Source organism: Amphiura filiformis, chromosome 16 (genome assembly GCF_039555335.1).
Source record: "Amphiura filiformis chromosome 16, Afil_fr2py, whole genome shotgun sequence".
Taxonomy (NCBI): domain Eukaryota; kingdom Metazoa; phylum Echinodermata; class Ophiuroidea; order Amphilepidida; family Amphiuridae; genus Amphiura; species Amphiura filiformis.
This window is the reverse complement of record NC_092643.1, coordinates 4,949,637-4,970,768: the sequence shown is the minus strand read 5'-3', so window position 1 is coordinate 4,970,768 and position 21,132 is coordinate 4,949,637. Positions and strand designations below refer to the sequence as shown.

General features: G+C 37.5%; 1 protein-coding gene across 1 annotated transcript in view; it reads left to right on the top strand.

Annotated features, from left to right (window-relative positions):
- Positions 1-16,185, top strand: part of LOC140136461 (rotatin-like) — a 166,819-nt gene extending 150,634 nt beyond the window's left edge. Inside the window, exons 45-47 of the mRNA XM_072158184.1 lie at positions 7,174-7,296; positions 12,965-13,068; positions 15,885-16,185. Of these exons, the coding sequence (XP_072014285.1) occupies positions 7,174-7,296; positions 12,965-13,068; positions 15,885-16,043 (386 nt within the window). The 3' untranslated portion in view covers positions 16,044-16,185. The remainder of the gene's footprint in view (positions 1-7,173; positions 7,297-12,964; positions 13,069-15,884) is intronic.
- The last annotated feature ends 4,947 nt before the right edge of the window (positions 16,186-21,132 follow it).

Below are 21,132 nucleotides of genomic sequence, written 5' to 3'. Positions count from 1 at the left end.
ATTGTAGCGACCATATCTACCGACATGTTCACTTTAAATCACTCAATATCAGCTCATATGAATTCGACAAGTGTCTTCAATGATAACATGCAGAAAAACCCGGACATTTTATCTCAAAAGCAATTCTCTGTGGCGGATGAAGACAACTTCCGATTTTGAAATGTGAGTGGTGAATTTAGTATATTTTTAGGCCATATTTTTTGCACCGCGAAATAGCGAAAAAAGTCAACGGTCATCGATATATGCCGACAAAAGGTTTGGAATCTACAGAAACAGAGCTTTAATTTGATACCAAATTTATTTTGTCAAGTATTGCAGGGACGTCAGGAATGGCGCTCGAAGTAGGCCAAAATCACACGTTATCCTATGGGGACGCTTATTTAGTGTTGCGCCCCTTGTAACGGCCGTCGCTATGAACGCGTTCTTTTTACATTCTTCGCGTAAAATAAGAAATGCGCGTCATGAAATGTGTTCTATTTCAATCATGATGATAAACAAGGATTACGAAAAGTCACCCTGATGAATTATTATTGGGAAAAATGCTTTATTGGCCGAGCAGGCGCCTGCAAAGTCTAGATATTGTATCCAAAAATCTTCAAAAAGGCTCAAAAATGGGTTTTTAAGTTAATAGGCATTGTTAATCTGCATGAAGCCGTTTTGCTGCATATTCAGTAGGCCTATTCAAAAAAGACCATAATTGTTACTACTGAAACAGGGGGGTGTTTGTACTTCACACTCATTAACAAGTGCTTTCCAAAACAAAATGGCAAGACAGACAATCTAGAAAAGAAATTAAACTTGGTTCAAAGAGCGTGCTTAAATTGTTGTCTGTCACTAGTTTTAGTGAGTTTTGTGCAAACTCTAGCATATTGGAGGAAAAGTCGAAATATGCGATTTTCCGCGTTTCGCACTGATCTTTAAAACAACATTTCTCTTGAACGAAATGTCGCAGAGACATGAAATTTTCGGTGTTGAGCTACAAATTTTCTCTAATTTAATTAATAAGTGACAAATGTGGATTTTGAAAACTTTTAAATCCTTATAAGGGGGCGCAACACTAAATCACTACGCATTTTATGTAAGAACGAAATTCGGCTAATATAGTCCATAGTGAGTATGAGATTGTAGCGACCATATCTACCGACATGTTCACTTTAAATCACTCAATATCAGCTCATATGAATTCGACAAGTGTCTTCAATGATAACATGCAGAAAACCCGGACATTTTATCTCAAAAGCAATTCTCTGTGGCGGATGAAGACAACTTCCGATTTTGAAATGTGAGTGGTGAATTTAGTATATTTTTAGGCCATATTTTTGCACCGCGAAATAGCGAAAAAAGTCAACGGTCATCGATATATGCCGACAAAAGGTTTGGAATCTACAGAAACAGAGCTTTAATTTGATACCAAATTTATTTTGTCAAGTATTGCAGGGACGTCAGGAATGGCGCTCAAGTAGGCCAAAATCACACGTTATCCTATGGGACGCTTATTTAGTGTTGCGCCCCTCAATCAGTCTACCAACAGTATTACACCGCTGATGACGGAGAATGGTTTCTCTGAAATATTCGGTTCAAAAAGTGAGTGTTGTTGACCAGTTTTAAAATATACTTTTTAAATAAATAACAGTAATTTGTCACATAAAATTGGACCATTTTAATGCATTTAAAGAAAGTTCATCGGCAAGTTATCACCATGTTAACATTAATTTCACATAGTTAATGTTGACCATATATGGCAGGTTGACCTACAGACCGGCAATGTGTTTGAGCAGCACAATGTTAGTTTGTCTTAATTGAAGGAAATCTACTCAATTGAGAGGATTTCCTTGGCCTTGTCTATAAGCTGAAACCTTGATCCTTGCTGTGCTGTTTAACAAGTGGAAAATGCTCATGTGTCAGGTTGGTTTGTCTTTCTCAAGGATTTCATACATGTTCTTGTTTTAAATTCCAAATTTAGGATCACTCTGTTGAGATTTTAGACTAGAAAACAAAGGCTTTGTGAGTGTCATAAAATAACTTAAGAACCACTTTGTTGATGGATGTTTGAAAGTGGGAAAAAGAGTGTGAGAATTGCAAGGGTGGTCAAGAATTGAAAGGGTGGTCAAGAATTGAAAGGAGCAGGCATGCATTTGTAAAGACGAGGATGCACACCCAAACATTGCATGATAACCTAGGACTCCCAACAACCGTGGATGTCCACAGTTCCATGCCCCTACCAGCGAATTACAAACAACATAAAAATGCTTATAAGACCATGTCTGGTTGGTCTCGGTTGGATAGTAAAAGTCAAGTTGGTCCAAAGTTTGGATCCTAGCTTTGGGTGTGCAAGGTCCCCTTTAGATAAGAAAATGTTGTATCATGTATGTCCTTGTTTATAGGTCTTCACAATTAGGGATGTGTGTTTGAGTGGATGTTTGTGCAGTTATTGTGCTATTGGAATCAATCAAGGCCACTTGTAATTCTTTCCCTAAACTGAAAAAAAATAGTAAAACAAAAGAATTCAATCCGCAAATATAAAAAGGAAACTAAAGGGAAGGGTAAACTGTTTGGCACTTTGGGGACAAATACAAAATTGTTTGTGATAAGAGTTGAGTTAATGACCACAGAGACAGTGAATGTTTATGTCACTAGGATCCACAACATGCTCATCTATCAGGGCACATTTCTTTAACATTAACTTTTGTACATCTATTGAATGACCTTTGAAAATTTTGGGTACAAAAATTCATACCTTGCAATTTGAGGTCAAATTTGCACTATGATTGTTTAATTGAACTATGGCATTGGGATGAGGCCATTGTGGTCCTTAGTATGTTTGAATGTAGGAAGGAAACTGGTTTTATGTTCTAGCCATTAAGTTGGCTTGCCTATGTAACCACTGTCCCTGGGTAGCCTGTGGATTTCCACCCCTGGGTACACTCCATGTTGACTGGGGTGTGCTTGCAATGAAGTGGATTCAGTCTTTTCAAATTCGTAGTAAAGCTTTTCAAGGGCATGTGTTTGTGACAGTCTTGATAATTATATGGTCAAGGACGGTCATTGTCCACTTGATGAAACTGTAAGTTTTAACTTGAAGTTTAAAACATTTAAAAATGTTTTAAACTTCAAGTGTAGTGATATTCCTAATTGTGGCATCACACTGATGTTTCTGGGGTTTTCTTTTAAATTATTTTGTTCTCCTGATTGTGGATTAGACTGCCACACACAAATTCAGCATCTGATCCACCCCCACCCCCCCCCGTAACATTTTTAAAAGTCGCCCCCAATTGGGCTACATACTCAGGAGTTGGTAACCCTGATTCTTCTTTCCATCTGCCCTGGTTGATGTCAGATACAATGGGAGCAGACATAGCAGGAAATATGTGCAAATATTTACAGCTGTATTTCCCTGTACTATTTGGGCTATTCCAGTTGAAATACCTACACCCTATGGAAGACATGACCTTAATCTATGTTCCACACAGAATGAATTTCAAATGCGGTTATCGGAATGGGGGACTCCAATCCATTTGAAATCTACACCCCTTATGTAGGAGATTAAGGTCCTGTCTTCCATAGGGGGTGTATGGATTTCAACTGGAATCGTCGATATACTAGTTATTATACCTTATAAATGGCCTTATTTCCTCCTAAAGTGAAGTAAAAGATTTCAAAATATGAATGAAAAGTTGAGTGTTCTTTCCCCTGTAAGATTTCTGTAAATCCCTTTGTGCGAGGAGTTAAATGGGGTTTCAGATTCTAATAAAGACAAGGCCAAGATCCAGGGTAAAGTTTGCATCCTAGCAAACAAAATGTTTTACATTGTAATTCAAAGGGTACCCAAAAATGTTTAAATGTCAGGTCAGATAAAGGTTATAAGACATTTCATAACATTTTTATGACATTTTGAACAGTTGCCACAAAACATTTTTTACATAATTTTATATTTACATACATTACTAGTGTAATTATAAGTGCTGAAAAGGTATTTTTTTTAAAACATTTGCAAACAAATATTTTGCAACAACATTTGCACAGTCGGCAATTGATTTAAGAAATAAAGGATAATGAATTATCCTTTACACCCAAATAATGCGTCTTAGGGAGTAAAAATGTAAATAATGGGAGAGGCGCAGCACAGAGCATGTGCTGGTAATGGGGTCTTTTGGTGACAGTGATGGTGAAAAAGGGGGTCTTAATACTATAATAATAGCCTGGTCTTTGGGCAACAGAGCATGTGCTGGTAATGGGGTCTTTTGGTGACAGTGATGGTGAAAAAGGGGGTCTTAATACTATAATAATAGCCTGGTCTTTGGGCAACAGAGCATGTGCTGGTAATGGGGTCTTTTGGTGACAGCGATGGTGAAAAAGGGGGTCTTAATACTATAATAATAGCCTGGTCTTTGGGCAACAGAGCATGTGCTGGTAATGGGGTCTTTTAGTGACAGCGATGGTGAAAAAGGGGGTCTTAATACTATAATAATAGCCTGGTCTTTGGGCAACAGAGCATGTGCTGGTAATGGGGTCTTTGGTTGACAGCGATGGTGAAAAGGGGGTCTCCCTACATACGCGTCACCTCCAAAGTGGGAGTGCCCCCCACCCCGAATTTCAGCACATCACGTCAAAGCTCCCATTGGGTGCCCTATTCCTTTTTTAAAGGAATATTTATTCTACTGCGAGTGGGTTTAGGTTTTCATAACTCTAGCTGTATACTGGAATTGGTCATATATTTTTGGCTCTTTGCACTACTTAAAGTAAAGACCACATAAAATCATTGGGAGTTTTCAATTTGTTAGTTATTAGGTTTCCTGTCAGTCCGCTGCCTTAAATGATAGACAGATATTTGGTGATGGAGTGCTGTTGCTGAATGTCCCAGCTTGTCTGAAACATGACAGTCACAGTTTTGAATAAATTCTCAGTAACTAATCTCACATGTGATCAAAATGCAACAAATATGGTATGGACTGTGGAGTAATACTTAGATTTAGTTTTCATTTGTTGCTAAATTTAAGTTTAAAATAAGCAATATTCCAATATCATGCTTCTGTTTTGAATTACTACATGTACTGTTAGGTTCCTTTCAACATGTTGCGTGGTTAGGCTGTAATATGTATGTAATTAAAGTTGGTTTTCTGATGAACTCACTCTATAGGGCAACATCTCCTGTAATGAAAGTCACTACTTTACCAGAAACAGCAGTACCAAATATGGTTACAATTAGTGATTAGAACATGACGAGTAATGACCTATTAGAATAGAACCCTGTGTCATGTGTGTGGTCAGCCTGGTTAAGACATGTGCCTCTCTGGCTGGAGATGCAAGAGTTCATGCTCCCACATATGTGCAGCTTCCACCACCACAGAGTTCCTTAATTTTTTTCTTTGGTGGTCACTCTGGCATTAGAGGCAAGAGTTCATGCTCCCACATGTTAAGCTTCCACCACGGTAGAGTTCCTTAATTTTTTCTTTGGTGGTCACTCTAGCTTGAGATGCAAGAGTTCATGCCCACACATGTTCAGCTTCCACCACCGTAGAGTTCCTTACTTTTTCTTGTGATATTAACCTCTGCTGTACATTTAGGGCTGGTTTCTTGAAGCATGGCTAGTGGTCAGGCTTCCTTAGCCATCAGGCTTAAGCCTAATTAGGTCCTATACCAGTGCTTACAATTTCACATTATACATCACCCAGAAAGATTAATCAATAAAATGGATCCACATTGATAGTGATAGCCTGCTGGCTTAGGAAGCCTGACTACTTAGCCAAGCTTTGAGAAATCAGACCTTAAAAGTTTTTTTTGGTGGTCACTTTGGCAGGAGACTTACAAGTTTATGCCTCCACACATGTCCAACTTCCACCATGCTGAGGTAATGTTGGAGTTTGGTAACTGTTAAGGGATCCAAAATGGCGTTTATTATGCGTTTCGACAGTATTTTTTGTGGGACATGAGAGCACCTCAGACCTATCGAATTGCATTCTGAATCTGAAGCATGTCTTTCTGATATCAAATAATTTTCATTTTTTAAATCACAATATAATACAAATTTTATGACAAATTATAAAAATTGATATTTTTCAAATTTTGATATATAACAGTCCTCAGTAAATTATATAAATCTAATGATATATTTTAAAGTGTATGTAGCAGGGAGGAAAAGCCGACGGTCAATTGAAAATTTTGACCTTTCATATTGGAGATATAGATTTTTTCCCAAAAAGACCTAATTTTTTTGGTGTTTTGGGAAAAAAATCCATATCTTTAATACGAAAGGTCAAAATTTTCAATTGATCGTCGGCTTTTCATCCCACCTACATACACTTTAAGTATAAATCATCAGATTTATAAAGTTTATTTTAAGTACTGTTAAATATCAAAATATCAATTTTAATGATTTGCCATAAAATGTGTATCAAATTGCTAATTTCAAAAATCAAAATTATTTGATATCAGAATGACATTCTTCGTATTCAGAATGCAATTCGATATGTCTGATGTGCTCTAATGTCCCAAAATAAATACTGTCCAAACGTTCATACCCCAGCCCTTAACCCACTCATATAGCTTTGTATTCAGGTTGCCGACTTTATCACATATGCCTCTCTGACTCCCTACATATTTCACCATCCACCGCCTTGAGGGTGTTAAATTTCAGAAGTTTGTTTCAAAACTTTTCTTATTTATAGCGTTTTAACTGGATTTATAGAATAGCATAATATTAATAATATGCGGGGATTGGGTTTTGGAACTGCTAAGTGTGTTATCAAGCGCACTCCTTCAGAAGTGCTGCAATGAGTGTTTTAAATCACACTTTGGCACTGTTCATGAAGATAAGATGTGCTATTAAGTTGTACGTTAGCAGGTCAGCTATAAATGTGATCAAAGAGGATCCCAGTTTGAGAGAAAAAGTATCTCCCAAACAAAAGATTGTCAGTAAGACTAGGACCTAAGGTAATCACAAAGTCTGTAATATTTTGCCGTAAACCTCGAGCGCGTACTACCGTGATGTTACAAAATCAATCTAACAATGTGTATGGCGCAAAGCTTATAAATGTCCACTCGTCAACAGCAAATCGCCTCAGCAACCAATTAGAGACAATTGTGTTCAATGCAGTAAATATGTGCTGTACACTTAAAATTAATTTACAGAAAAAGATTCTAGGTTTGATCTCAACTTTTCTTCTTCTTTTTCAGAATGCTTAGATGTACTGATGGAGTTTGGCCAATGCAAAGATACAACTCTACATTATCTGGCTGTTGTTGTACTGCATAACCTATGCTTCCTGAATGCAAACAAAGCGAAACTTCTTGCAACAGGTAGGTTCATCAAATTAAAATAAAACACGTTGGCGGACAGGTAGGCATCACCAATGCACAATTTGACAAACTTCAGAGTATTCAGAATATAGAGATGTGAACACATATCTCCTTACCTGGCGAGGCTTCATTGGCTACCTGTCTGCCAATATGTTCATTTTAAGTTGCTTGTTTATATGTACCAGTATTTAAATGGCTCTCTACCAACATACCTTTCCTCTGATATTACTTTATACAACACTCACAGCATTTCTCATCATTACCTTTGTTCATCGGTTGATCATACTAGGCTCCATATTCCGAAAGTGCAAGATCAAAATCATTTATAACATAAATTGTTTTCATCAATCATTTAAATGTTCAAAATATGCATGCTCAATTTCTATTTTATGTTGCCAAACCAGAAATATATGATTTCCAGACTTTCCAGTCATCAAATTCAAGTCATGAGTCAAGTCGAGTTTTGAGTCAAGTCATAGAAGCCTTGAGTCATGAAGGTTTGACTACGAGTCATCTGAGGCTCCCCTCAAGTTGAGTCTTAATTATATGATATCTTCATTTTAATCACCAATCAGAATGGAGTTTTGCAAATAATTCACCCCAATTTTTTTGTGTGGTGAAATTATTCTAACAATGTTGCTGATTGGTCCAATTGATAATGAAAACTCCTTTTTGACCAATAGGCCGGTAGTTCTCATGGGGTTAAGACTGAAAATGTTGAGTCAAGTCCAAGTGATGAGAGTGGAAATGTTTCACTCAATTTTCATGTTACGTCTTACGTGCTAAATCAAAAGTGTTCCATGGCTGCTTCGTAAAGCATCAATAACCATGAAGCCTGTGGGGATCCAAATTTGGCAAATAGGGGCATGGGGAACTAACAGGGTAGCCTATTACATCAATGAATGTCACTTGATCTGGAGAAACAAGCCCAATAACAATGATATTCACTTTAATTTCTCCCTGTGGCTCATCTGGCAAAGGCGGGGCAGATAACCCATGATAAAAGACGTTGTTACAGTCGGTTCCGATCAAGGTAATAAGCCGGATTGTTGGCTACACTTAACTGTCCTGCAAAAAAATTGCCCCGTCCAGCTATCTACGGCGACCCCCTTCGTCCACCAGGTCACTTGTGTCTGACCGAAGTTTTGTCAGCCGCTGTTAATGCCTAGATATGCTCGACATAAACGACATAAAAAAAAAACATATTCAAATAGTACAGATTTGTAAAGATTCCATTCATGTTGTATGTCAATTGATCAAAATCTAACAAAAGTCAACACTCCACTTGCAAGTGACTGAAAATCAATGACATACAACACATCTTCATAGATGATACATGTCACTAATGCAGAGATCTTAATGTGACTTTGTGTAAGGAGCTGGAGCCACATTTAAAGATTTGAAATTATGGTTACTCCTTCATGTAATTATACACAAAATTTAGGGGTAGGATTAGGGTAAGCGTTAGGAGTAGGGTTAGGGGTAGGTTTTGGGTTAGGATTAGGGTTAGTGGTAGGATTAGGGCTAGGATTAGGACTAGGATTAGGGTTACAATTAGGGATAGGATTAGGGTTAGGATTAGCTTAGCTTTCTTACACAATATGTTACATGAAGGATCAACTGAAATTCCTGCACATTTATTGCATCATAATGCCAACTGGTAGAGTACCATTTTTGTTATGTGCATATTTTAAAGAATCCATTAGGCCTTATACGCTGGCGAAGTTACGTAATAATCGGATTAACTACCATAGCAATAGGTGAAAACAATTTTTGAATGTACCGCGCTGCACTGATACGTTCACGCGGTACCTCTTCATTGAACCATATCATGCTGATTACTTGCACCTGTAAGATTAGTGTCTTTGAAAAGACCAGTATTGTATTCAATCTATGATTGCACACATACACAGGTGATGAGTGTAACCTGCTTGTAGTGCAGCGATATGTTCAAAATTGTTTTCACCTATTGCTATGGTAAGTATTCCGATTAATTACGTAACTTCGCCAGGGTATGGCTCTTGAACTTGAGCTGAAAGGATAATTGTCCATTTTTTGGCCCAGTGAGCATCTTGAATAACAACAAAAACCCAAGACCTGTTGAACTGAAGGTGATTAACTAATTTTGCTTGAAAAGAAAGCATTGATTCACCATGCCACATTAACAAGTGTATAAATTTTGATTTTAAAAATCAAAATTATTTATCCAATCAATTTAACAAAAATATCTCAATCTGAAACTTTCCTGGTCCTTGCCCTCTTAGAAATAAATTCCATAATCTCCAATATTATTGGAGTTCCATTGATAAATACTCACCAGGGAGCAAATAAGCTTCATCTGATAATAACCAATGGGATGTCAGGATTTGCTTGTCACCGACCTCTCAAATTTTAAATCAACTTAAGTCTAAGTCAGTATGGGTTATTCACCAATGTAGCCTGACAGGGTGATTATGCACTATGCATGAGACCATAGACCTAAGAAAGAGACCAAACTCAGTATGAGTTTTTATGCACACCAGTGTTCGTTTCTGTCACAATCAGTGCAGTGTGAGGGATATGCAAAAGTAGCATTCAACTTTAAAGGAGCTTTTTTTCTTCTTGTGATAATCTGCAAGACTTGGCAATATGCATGTGCAAGAACTTTCAAGTATTTTCTATGCAAGATACATGTCTCAGTGTCAGTGGTGTAGGACACTGGGGCACATCCCCCCTTCCATTGATTTGAAAATTTAGAAAATCTCATAGGGAAATTGTCAAAAATGGCTTGTACATCCCTCCCACCTCATCAGGCCTGCCCCCCCCCAATCATGGTCGGTGCCCCCAATATGATGATTCATGTTACGCCACTGACATGTCTTGCTCTTTGTAGTGCTAACTAATGTACATGTTATTAAAAATTAATAATGGCAAAGTGGCTTAAAAGAAACCAATGCCTTGTTCAGTGGCAATTAAGTTTACATGTAATGATGCAAACGGATGCATCAGGCATATTATTTGTAGACCAATTTGTGATTGTGATCATATAGCCAAAGATGTACTATGTGTGACACACCATTCATTAGATCGATTGCGAAACATCTAAAATGGAAGCACTTGTATGTCACACCTGTCTAACATGGGGTCTAAAACCATTTAAGTCTTTTGGGAATGATGCATCATACACCAAATAAAGTATGTGTGATCCTGTATGTATTTTTACTAAACCAAACTTTCATAGGAAACAAAATACAGGTACTTGGACTCTAAATCATTAAACGTGCACCTCTTTAATACTCAAGAAGTAGCTGTGAGTGTCATGTCTATGTTAATCAAGAACCCTTCTGAGATGTTGACCCAATCCATGGTATGACAAATAAACTAACTAGGTGGGTCAGCTGAGCTAGGTGGCTGTGCATACAACAACAATGAGAAAGTCATCCTGTGTAAGGAGAGATACAAATCAGGTGTCAAATTAAGGAAATCACCATTTTAGGATTTAGGGCCCGTTAGGCAAGAATAATTTAAGGAAAGGGTACATTTTTTTATAAAATGGTCTATTTGACAGGCCCCATGTCGCATGGGGGAAAATGGGAGATCACACAAGAACAGCCAGATTTTCTAAAATAACGACAAAATCTGTTAAAACAGGCTGCTGAATTCTGCAAAATTGTGAAAAATTAGGAGAAATGCTGCTAAATATGTGTGATTTACCATTTTCCCCCATGTGACCTTGGGCCTTTTGACGCAGGTTTTTGGAAGGTACACTTTTGGGGAAGCACAGAATTTTGCCAAATAATTTGGGTGATCTTTGAACAATTTTGGTGATTTGGGACAGAATCTTATTCTTTGGGATTTTTGAGTATTTTGGGGAATTTTTGGACCTTGGTGGATGGGGAAATCCCCCCCCCCATCTTCCCTTGTCTTCACTGTACTTGTCAGTGGTGTACCATAATTCTCTCTGCCCCTTCCCCTTCCCTCATTATCCATTTGGTCAGGTAACCAATAAAAGTTAATGGCCAATTGACAGTGCTTTAGATTACCTATGATTGAGATTAAGGTGAGGGTTAGGATTACAGTTAGGATTTAAGTTGGTGTAAGGGTTAGGATTAGGGTCATGTTGAAGTACAGCTGTCAAGCTCAAGTAATTTACATATTCCACTTTTGCAAGTCTTGTGGTTCTTTAGAAACTCATCAAAATATGAAAAGAAACCTGTTTGATTTCTTCTTTTCTCATCACTCAAAAACATGAGACATACAGAATTGCAATATTTGATTTATTCGACAGGTTCCTTCAAACATGCACAAAGTTGTATTTATCAAGTCTAATTTTAAAAACTTTATGTCAAAAACCTACATTCAAATCGGATGCTAATTAAAAAAAGGTAATTTTGAGTGGAACATGACCTTACCAACATTCAATTTAAAATTCAATGTTTTATACGGTACTAAAAATTAGGAAATCTTGTTTTGTATCCCAACGTTGTCGAAAAGTAGACTTGTAGAAAAAATAAGATTTGGTTCCCCAAAGGTTGCACATATTCTGTGCTCAATATGTCAGTGAGAATAAATTGATTTTTATTACATTTTCTCGCGAAAATTGGATGATTAAGTTAGCACCCTGCCGAAGGTGAGACACCTTTTGATTTTGATTTCTGTAAGGACAAGGTCGCAGGATGGACATAAATGAATATAGAGGGTATCCGTGTTCTATAAGCTGCATATCCTATCAACGACTGCTATACCTTATTTTGGACTTTTAAAAGAAGTACCTGCATGTGCAACCATGACTGTTTCAAACTAACCCGCCAAAGTCATGCAGGTAACTCCGAGGTTGTGCATTGAATTGGTTTGAATGAGGAATACTACGGGAATTAGCGCCTTTTGTTAGAAGTCACACATGAGTGAAGTGGATAACCTCTATTCTTAGATTATTAATACACAGATTGGAATTTTCCATGCCTGTGCCCTCTAAGCGTACTCGAATTCAGCTGACGCCGGTACAGCGTACAGACCTGGCGACATCGCTTATCTTACTGCTGCCAAGTTTCTTTTTTGTGTACGCTTTCGCACTGTTTGCGCTATTTTTGAGTTTGCTCATGCGGTACCTGACTTAGCGTCGATCCCCTGAGGCAACATGCCATGTTTCCGCGGTATGCCTCTATTATAGTCCATCAATGATGGTTGAATGATAAACACAAAATTATACTATTTACTAATCTATTTGTTTTTTTGTTTGTTTAATGTGATCAGTGGCAAAGATTTCCTTTTGACAAGGGGAATGGGGTTTGTGAACAAATTCTGAAATGTCTAGTCCCTTTTACATGCAACAAATGTTGCCATTTTAAGCTAAAATGGTTAAATATGGCATTAATTTAAACAAATTTGTGCAAAGAACTCAAAAATTTGCACTTTTTAACCTTAAACATGTAAAATATGCTGTTAATGTGATCCAAAACGCATATACGCGGCGTCAACATGGGGGGGAATTGTGTGGACCATCCCCCTTATCAAATATTGGGGCCCGCCCCCAGATCTATGCCTAGATGTGATGGTTTTGTTTGTTTGTTTGTTGATTTGTTACTGTTTTTTCTTTTGGTTTATGTTATCATAACTTTAAAATATAATAATGTTCAGTGACTTCGTACACACCATACTTACTATCATTATTAACTTGTACATTTTTCAGATAATCTTGTTGAGTTCCTTCTGGATACATTACAGTCTGATTCCATTGATGTTCAGCTAGCAGTGCTAAATGCATTATGGGCCCTGGTACATAACTGTCAAAAGGTCAGTCAACTCTCAATTTTAACAAGTACCATATTTCCTTCAAGAGTCGTCCCCCCCTCAAATAAACGCCCCCCCCCTCAAATAAACGCCCCACCACTTTTTTTCAACCAAGATGTTTCAAAAATGCCGATATATCCATGCTATCTTGTGTAGTAAGCTTACCAATTTGCACACATGGTCAATAATAGCGTCGATAATCGGCAAAAATCTGTTCGGAAACCCGGAAGTGAACCAGAAGTCAGTGTTTCTATTTCATAGTTCGTCATTTCAGCGTGAGTTTTAAGCTTTTAAGCTATGTTGTTCTAAAATGACCTCTGATAAATGCCCCGCTTGGAAAATGCAATACCCTGGGGCGTTTATTCAAGGAAGTCTGATGTAGATAGCTTTCTCGACAGGAATTCATCATAAGTTATAGTAGTTCTACAAGTACGTCATCGGTTATCACTGTACCGGTGCAGTGGTCAAGCTTCTGCCATATGTGTCTCTGACTTCATTATGTGTCTCTGACTTCATTATGTGTCTCTGACTTCATTCTGATGAAATCAAAGACACATCTGACAAAAGCTGGGCCCCTCACTCACACAGGGACCAGCTGCACCATTACTGTGACAACCGACATTGTACTTGTAGACATTCTATAACTCTCTATCTTTTGATTATACTTGATATTTTTCAGGATAATTAAATGTAGAACAAAATGTTGCAGACATTGTAAAGCAAAGTTGAAATAATTTTCATGTGATTTAACTTGCAGTCTGGCCCAATTTCACAGTGAATGTACCGCGCAATGAATCGGACATTTAAGTAGTTTACAGGGGAGCTCTAATTAGGGAAGGGGAATAATTATATAGGTCAAAAAGAGTAAATAAAAACAGTGGGGAACAGATTCTGCATGAAAAGATAACAGAAAAGAGAAAAAAAGGATTTTGACACTTCCCTAGAGGTAGCGTAAGCCACAAAATTCCTTCCTTGGGTTTACTCCAATATTTAGATCGCTGATTTTTGGATTCATTCCAAATATATTTTTGGTTTAGCTGTTGAGAACAGCAAAATTTCCTATCAAAAATAGGCCGAATTCAAACCAGACATAACATGACTGTGTTTTTCACCTAAAATGTAATTGGGTTATTCCAGTTGAAATCCATACACCCCAGTGGACAATTGTGGAAGACATGGGGTGGGTGTAGATTTCAAATGGAGTCACCCATTCAGGTAAGCCCATTTGAAATCTACACCTTCTGTGTAGAAGATTAAGGTCATATCTTCCATAGGGGGTGTATGGATTTCAACTGGAATAGCCATATTTGCACCTGATTCCTGTGTTATATTGAAAACACTCAATATTTATTGGGTTACCTGAAATACTGGGTTCCTGTGTCCACGATTACATCTGTTTTCCAACATATATAAGTGAACCTAGATGACTATATTTAGAAAGGTAGTATTGGAAAAACAGTGCCCAGATTTAGCTGTGTTTTGTAATTCGAGATAGGCCTAAATAAGAAATGACTCTCTAGGGAAAGTTACATGATTTTCAGGGGAAACATGTTAGTAGGTTAAATGTGATGCTTTGAAAGTCACTACATGAGTTCTGCTGCTTGGTGCTATGAAATTCTGTTTTTGAAGTTTTCAATACTAGTATATGGATTTCAACTGGAATAGCCCATTAATAAGAATCAGCAAATGGTATTCAAACTTCCTTGTCTTGCCTTTTCTTGAAACAATACCCCACATCCCATACGGTGAAAAATTCCATCATGTTGATTGATGCTTGGGATCTTGAAATCACAAAAACACTTTCTGGGACTTACACAAGAGGATTTTTTTCTGGATAAAAACCTTAGGGACATGCACCATACTATAAATGGGACTTCTTTCAATTGTATGAGCAAAGTTGATTCCTGACTTGGATTGAGGTTGCCAGCAATATTTTTGAGAAAAGGAAATGTTTGAGGAAAGGGAATATTAACATATTCTTAAGACATGTTATGTAAGCTGTTCAATGTCCATGTGACTGCTGAAAACCAGCACCAACAGACTTACAATCATGTAAGTTTGCATCCGCTTTGAGTGTAGTATTCCCCCTGTGCCCCTTAAGTGAATAAAATGTAAGAAATCATTTCAACAATTAAAGAGTATTCAATTGAAGGAAAAGGAAGCTTCCAACCCATTAACAAGTTGTAGACGTGTTATGTAATGAACGTTTGGCATGGTATCCATAAAACAGGACCGATACTTCTTTTTATGATCATTTGGATTCTGTTGGAGGTCAATTCAAAGGAACAGATGGGTTTCAAAGTGGGGTACAATCATCTATGGTACAATGTGGCCCTAACATGATAGAAGGGCGTCTCTTATCTTCACTTCACTTACACTTGCATGTTATCAGTGGTGGCGCCAGGAATTTGTTTTCGGGGGCAAAATCAACAAATTTTGCATAAAATTACCACAAAAAGTGCACATTATGAGTCTTTTTACTGGGGGACAACAGGGGAAAAAGTTCTGACTGTGGGAATTTGCACCCCCCCGCTGTGGCATCACCATTGCATACCCCCCCCACCCACTGTGGCACCACCATTGCATATTACTTCATTGTGTTGCTTTGTTGGTTTAAACAAGGAGAGGTCAGTGGCCATGCCTTAGGGTGGGGTCATAGGAAAATTCCCCTTGTCACACTCCACCAGTTAGCCCCCAGTCACCAGATACTATGAATTAAGGACCTTGTTCATTTTTCTCATCCAATGCATACACTTCTTTCTTGTCCCAGCAAATCGGTTTCAAATAGTATTTTTAATTTTGCTGTCTATTTTTTACAGGCAAAAGCTGTGTTGAAGGCTACCACTCTACTTCAGAGACTACTAATGTTACAAGGCCAGTTAAGGAAAGCATCAGTATTGCCGTCATCAGTTGATGCACCTTATATAAGTAAATGCCAACAAATCGCAGCCAGTCTTCAGATATTGATTCAGGATTAGTTGGAAAAGCTGTTGGACTGTGGCCAAATGTGACAAGGATAGCCAGTGATAGTGGTTCCTTTCTAGTGGGTGTAAGGGAACACCAAAAATTGATAAAGGCACGATGAACAGCACCAGGGCTGCCAACTAGTACTGATTTTCAGTATTTGTACTGATTTTACAAAAGAAAAGTACTAATTGTTCATGCTTTTGTACCTGAAACTGTGAGTGAAAATACTGATTTTGTATGGAAAATATTGGATTTTAGAGTTGCGCATAATGAAATGTGGTTTAGAAGGTTAGCAGGTGTGCAACCAGTAGCGTCATTAGGGTTGGTTGTCCCTACCCCCACCCGAGAATATCTTAGATGCGGGCAGTGGCATAACTAGGGGTTGTGGCGCCCTATGCTAAGGATACATAATGCCCCCCATTCTTGAAACAATTGCGCAAGGCCTACCACTAATTAATTTTGGTTACTAGACGTTGAATATCGGTCTTAAAATGTTCTTTCAATTGATTCTGTGCTGAAATGCGCACAAAAATTTTGACTTTCATCACTTGGAGGGGCACAGAATCGATGCTGAATTGGTTTTCCCCCTGCCCCCCCCCCCTAGTTCCGCCATTGTGTGCAACACTTGTCTTGTTAAGGAGGAAGGAAATTAAACATAATGATAACATTTCTTGTATAATCTTTTTAAAAAAACACATTTTTATCCCACTTCCATTTTTTGTATAGGTGGGGAGGGGTCAGTTTTGATAGCAGGCCGAGTGATCAGAGATAATTGATGTAATGTCTCTTGATGTAACTGATCTTAATGATCAACCATGAACACCAAAACCTTACTACTTATGTAGATAAGCATTTGTAAGCACAGTATCCATGTGCTTGCTATGGCACGTGGGTTTTCTTTCTCCAAATTTCAGTTTTGGTAGCAGGCCAAGTGATCAGTCCACATAGATAAACAAAATAATAATGTCCTAATGCAAATGGTGCCTAGAAAAGGAGACAATTCAATTACTGAATTGCCTTGAAATCTTGGTCAAAATATTAAAAACTGTATGGGTTAATAACCTGGTTAATAACCTTTGGGACAACTTTAGAATGCCTTCAATCAACCATAATCATAACCCTAATCATAACCCTTTATGTAACCTGTACCCTAATTCAAATTTTTTCAAAGTCTTACCTAACCTGTTATTTTTTACAACATTGTAACATTAGCTGAAGAAGAAGCCAACAATTATTTTCCAAAAATCTGATTTTTACACATTTGTAATATATTGTTAATCAAAGCTTTTATCCAAGTTTTTCGATCAATGATGATGGTGTCCAGTGGTTTAATTCATATGACCAAAATATTAGTCAAACACATATGCAATGTTCATAACGCTATACACTGTATATAGTTCCCGGAGTTCATGATAATTTGTCCGAAAGCTGATTTGTGAAAACATACCATGTGCATTTTCTTGAAGCTTCTAAAACATTTTCTAATTTTTCAAAATCCATGAAATGTCAATCGCCAATTTGAAAGTGGAATATTGCAGACATACCCTTCCCTTACTTTCAATTGTTTCCCACTTCCAAAAGATCTATACAGACTTGTGTGGTCGACTGAACACAAACCTTTTCCATCTCGGCTGTCTGACATTCCAACACAGACAGATAACATGCTGTTAATTGACAACGTTGATAATTACCATGTTAATCACTCCCATCAAGCTTAATTAGTTTTCAATAGACAATATAAATATTGTTTTTAATGAGCATGGCATATTACTTTATTATGTTCATTAACAAATATTATGATGGTATGACGTGCGAGCAGAGAAGATATCAAACACTTCCCACAATGCATTTCTTCCATTCCAACTTTCTGTACTGATTTGCTATCTAAAAAAAAAAAAAAAAAAGCGCAGTGATTTATAGTGCGCTACGCACAGGCACAACGCCTAGACGTTGATCCACAAGCCTCAGCACACTTTACAGGTTGTCGCTGACCACTACGGCCCACATCATTCCATAAACCATTTGACAACAAATCAGGGACTTTGCTGCTTCAAGAGCGCACACCCTAGACATTCCACAAATAACCATCGCAACCAGGTTTCGTACGGGTTACAACGAGACAATTTCTTTTTTAGGGGTATTTCAAGCTAACTCAATTTTCCACGAGAGCATATTATAGGCACCACCAGGGTTCGAACCCGCAACCTCTCGCACCATAGTCGAACGCCTTAACGATTGAGCTAACTTGACTGCAACATGGGTCGATAGTGACAAAAGTACCTCAATGAACAGAACACATCCAGATCTTGCAAAATCTGTTTATTTCTTGACTGTCAATCGATGTTTAACCTGTCTATTCTCAGCATAAAAACAGAGAGAACCTGTATAAACTAATAGGAGAGTCATTTGATATAGTGAGGTAAAGAGTCATGTTGCAAAGGATTCTGGGAAGGGTCAGATATCTTCTATGACGTGTAAGGTTGTGTACAGATCAGATCCGCTCAGTAATAATCTGATGTCAATAATTTTGACATTTTAATTATTAAACCCAGAAGTAAACTTTAATGTAAGATATTGAAACTCTTCCAACCTTAACCCTAATTTTAATTATAAAATCATTTACTTGATCAGTGATGGCCCTCACTTGTTTATGACTATAAATTATTATTTTGTTATTTTATGATCATGTGATATACCTTCTTGTCCTCACATGCTTTTGTTGTTTTATGAATCCCATCAATGACAGGAAGGTGTCAAATAGGAATGGAGAATTTTCCAGAGCTGGCTTACTCGCTATAAATGACCATCAGGAGCTCATGCTTAGAATATTACCTCAACCCAAAACAAACCCCTCTCATTTCACGTAATGACCTCAAAACAAAGATCGCGCGGTTATATTTGTTTTAACAGCTTTCAATAGAGGTCCTGCATGCTTTTATCGATTGGCTCCAAACAAAGGATTTGAACCGGTGTCCTTCACCGTAATCATGGCGCAGTGCAGTCTATTCAGTCAAATGTTGTCATCAACCTATTTGATCGCAGTGCATTTGTTATGTGTGTGAGACAAACTGTCGCGGTAGTAGATTGCAATCATGCTTTTGTTGAATGCATTTGAGAAGTCCGCCATATTTACGATATGATATGTCATATGCACAACCTCTATACCAACCTTTTGTATATTAATGCTTTGGTCTTTTTCAGTTGAAATCCATAAACCCCCTATATGGAAGACATAATCTAACATACAGGGAGTGTGAATTTCAAATGCAGTTTACCTGAATCAGTGACTTCATTTGAAATATGCACACTAGGGTGGGGCGAAAAACACTTTTTTTCTCGGATCGACTTGGAACTCTCAGAGAATTTTACTGGGGTACATAATAGTATTGTGCTGAAATATCAGTAAGATCGAAGCATGTTTCACCCAGGCAGTAGATTTTCACAAAATCCCTACTTACTCAGTAGAACTGGGTAAATGCTCCATAATGCTACCCCTACCCCTTAAATTAGCAACTCAAATATCATTAATATTTAATTTAAATACATGTCTTTAGCAAAAAATAATGGTAACCAATTGGAGACTGCTTGCTATTTGGTGATGTTCTGGAGGGTCTAAACAAACTACCCAAATTGTTTAATATTGGCTATAATGTCAACTCAATGCCTACTTTTCCCAGGTTGTTTCTACTGATTTCTCTATATAGAGTTATACAGTAAGAAATAGCAAATAAGTAGAGATTTTTTGAAAATCTACTGCCTGGGCGAAACATGCTCCGATCTTACTGATATTTTAGCACAATAGTAGTATATATCCTAGTAAAAATCTCCGAGAGTACCAAGTCGATCCGAGAAAAAAAGTGTTTTTCGCCCCACCCTAATGCACACTCTGTGTGGGAGATTAAGGTCATGTCTTCCATAGGGGTGTATAGATCTGAACTGGAATAGCCCAATTTGGCTAAATATTCATTATTTTACTTCAAAGTGCATTACACGTTTGCATTGTGAGTAATTTGGCTCAATGTGCATAAAATTTTGTATATGTAACTTTATACATAGCTATTGACAATTATAATATAATGTAATGTAATGTACATAAACATATTTTTATTTATATACATGTATGATTAGAATATGCAGTGAATGATAGTAATTGCTATGACATTTTGTATGTATATATCTTTCAAATAGTAAATATGTCTGAAATAAAATGTATCAAAATTAACAAAAAGCAACAAACCTCAGTTTTTGTTCAATATCTCTCTTGTTAAACTGTAGCCCTACTCAATATACTATGGCGTCCAAACACTAATGTCATCTGAGAACCAACATCTTTTTCTGAGCATTGCGGTTCTCAGGGGATATTGGTTTTCGGAGCCCATAGTAAAAGGCACCTGTCAACGGACTGCAGTATCTATTTATCTATTGTGTCCGATTTGAGCGCTGACATATTGAAAAATGTTGCCAATCAATATTCATGAGAATGTACATTCATCGTCCCGTTTTTAAAATTGGGTGACTTGTGTTTGGCAGGTGTGAAATACATCTGACATGTCTGGGTGTTTTAATTATGGATAAAACGCATAAAGGCTTTGACATCGAATGGCTGGCTAATTTTTATTTATTCATTCCTTTCTTTTCCCTACTTTGTCACCTCTCTCTCCCTCACATTCCCATCATTTTTTCCTTTATCTTTAAATTGATTTATTTCTCCTTATTTCTTTCTCTTCATTTTGTCCTCTTTCTTCCTCCAGCATGTCCAGGCCTCCTCTCATTCTCCATATTTTCCTCCCCTCTTCCTCCCTTATCCCTTTTCAAGTTTTCTCACAGGGAAGCTCCCCCACGTGGCTACGCCACTGTTTCTATGCTAATCGGCGCCTTAAAGTAAATTTTCATGGAAATTCGTGAAAAAACCTTTATAGGCCTATTATACTTCACATGTTACATGTGTACGTAGCAATTATTATTATAAATTACATTATAATAAGACAATGGACCTGGCAACCTTAATACATTCTGATGTGTAATCGATCAGCAAGGGCATTCAGTTCATTTAAATAAAGCGCCTAAAGACAGGTGGGTGATAAAGAAGGGTATATCGAC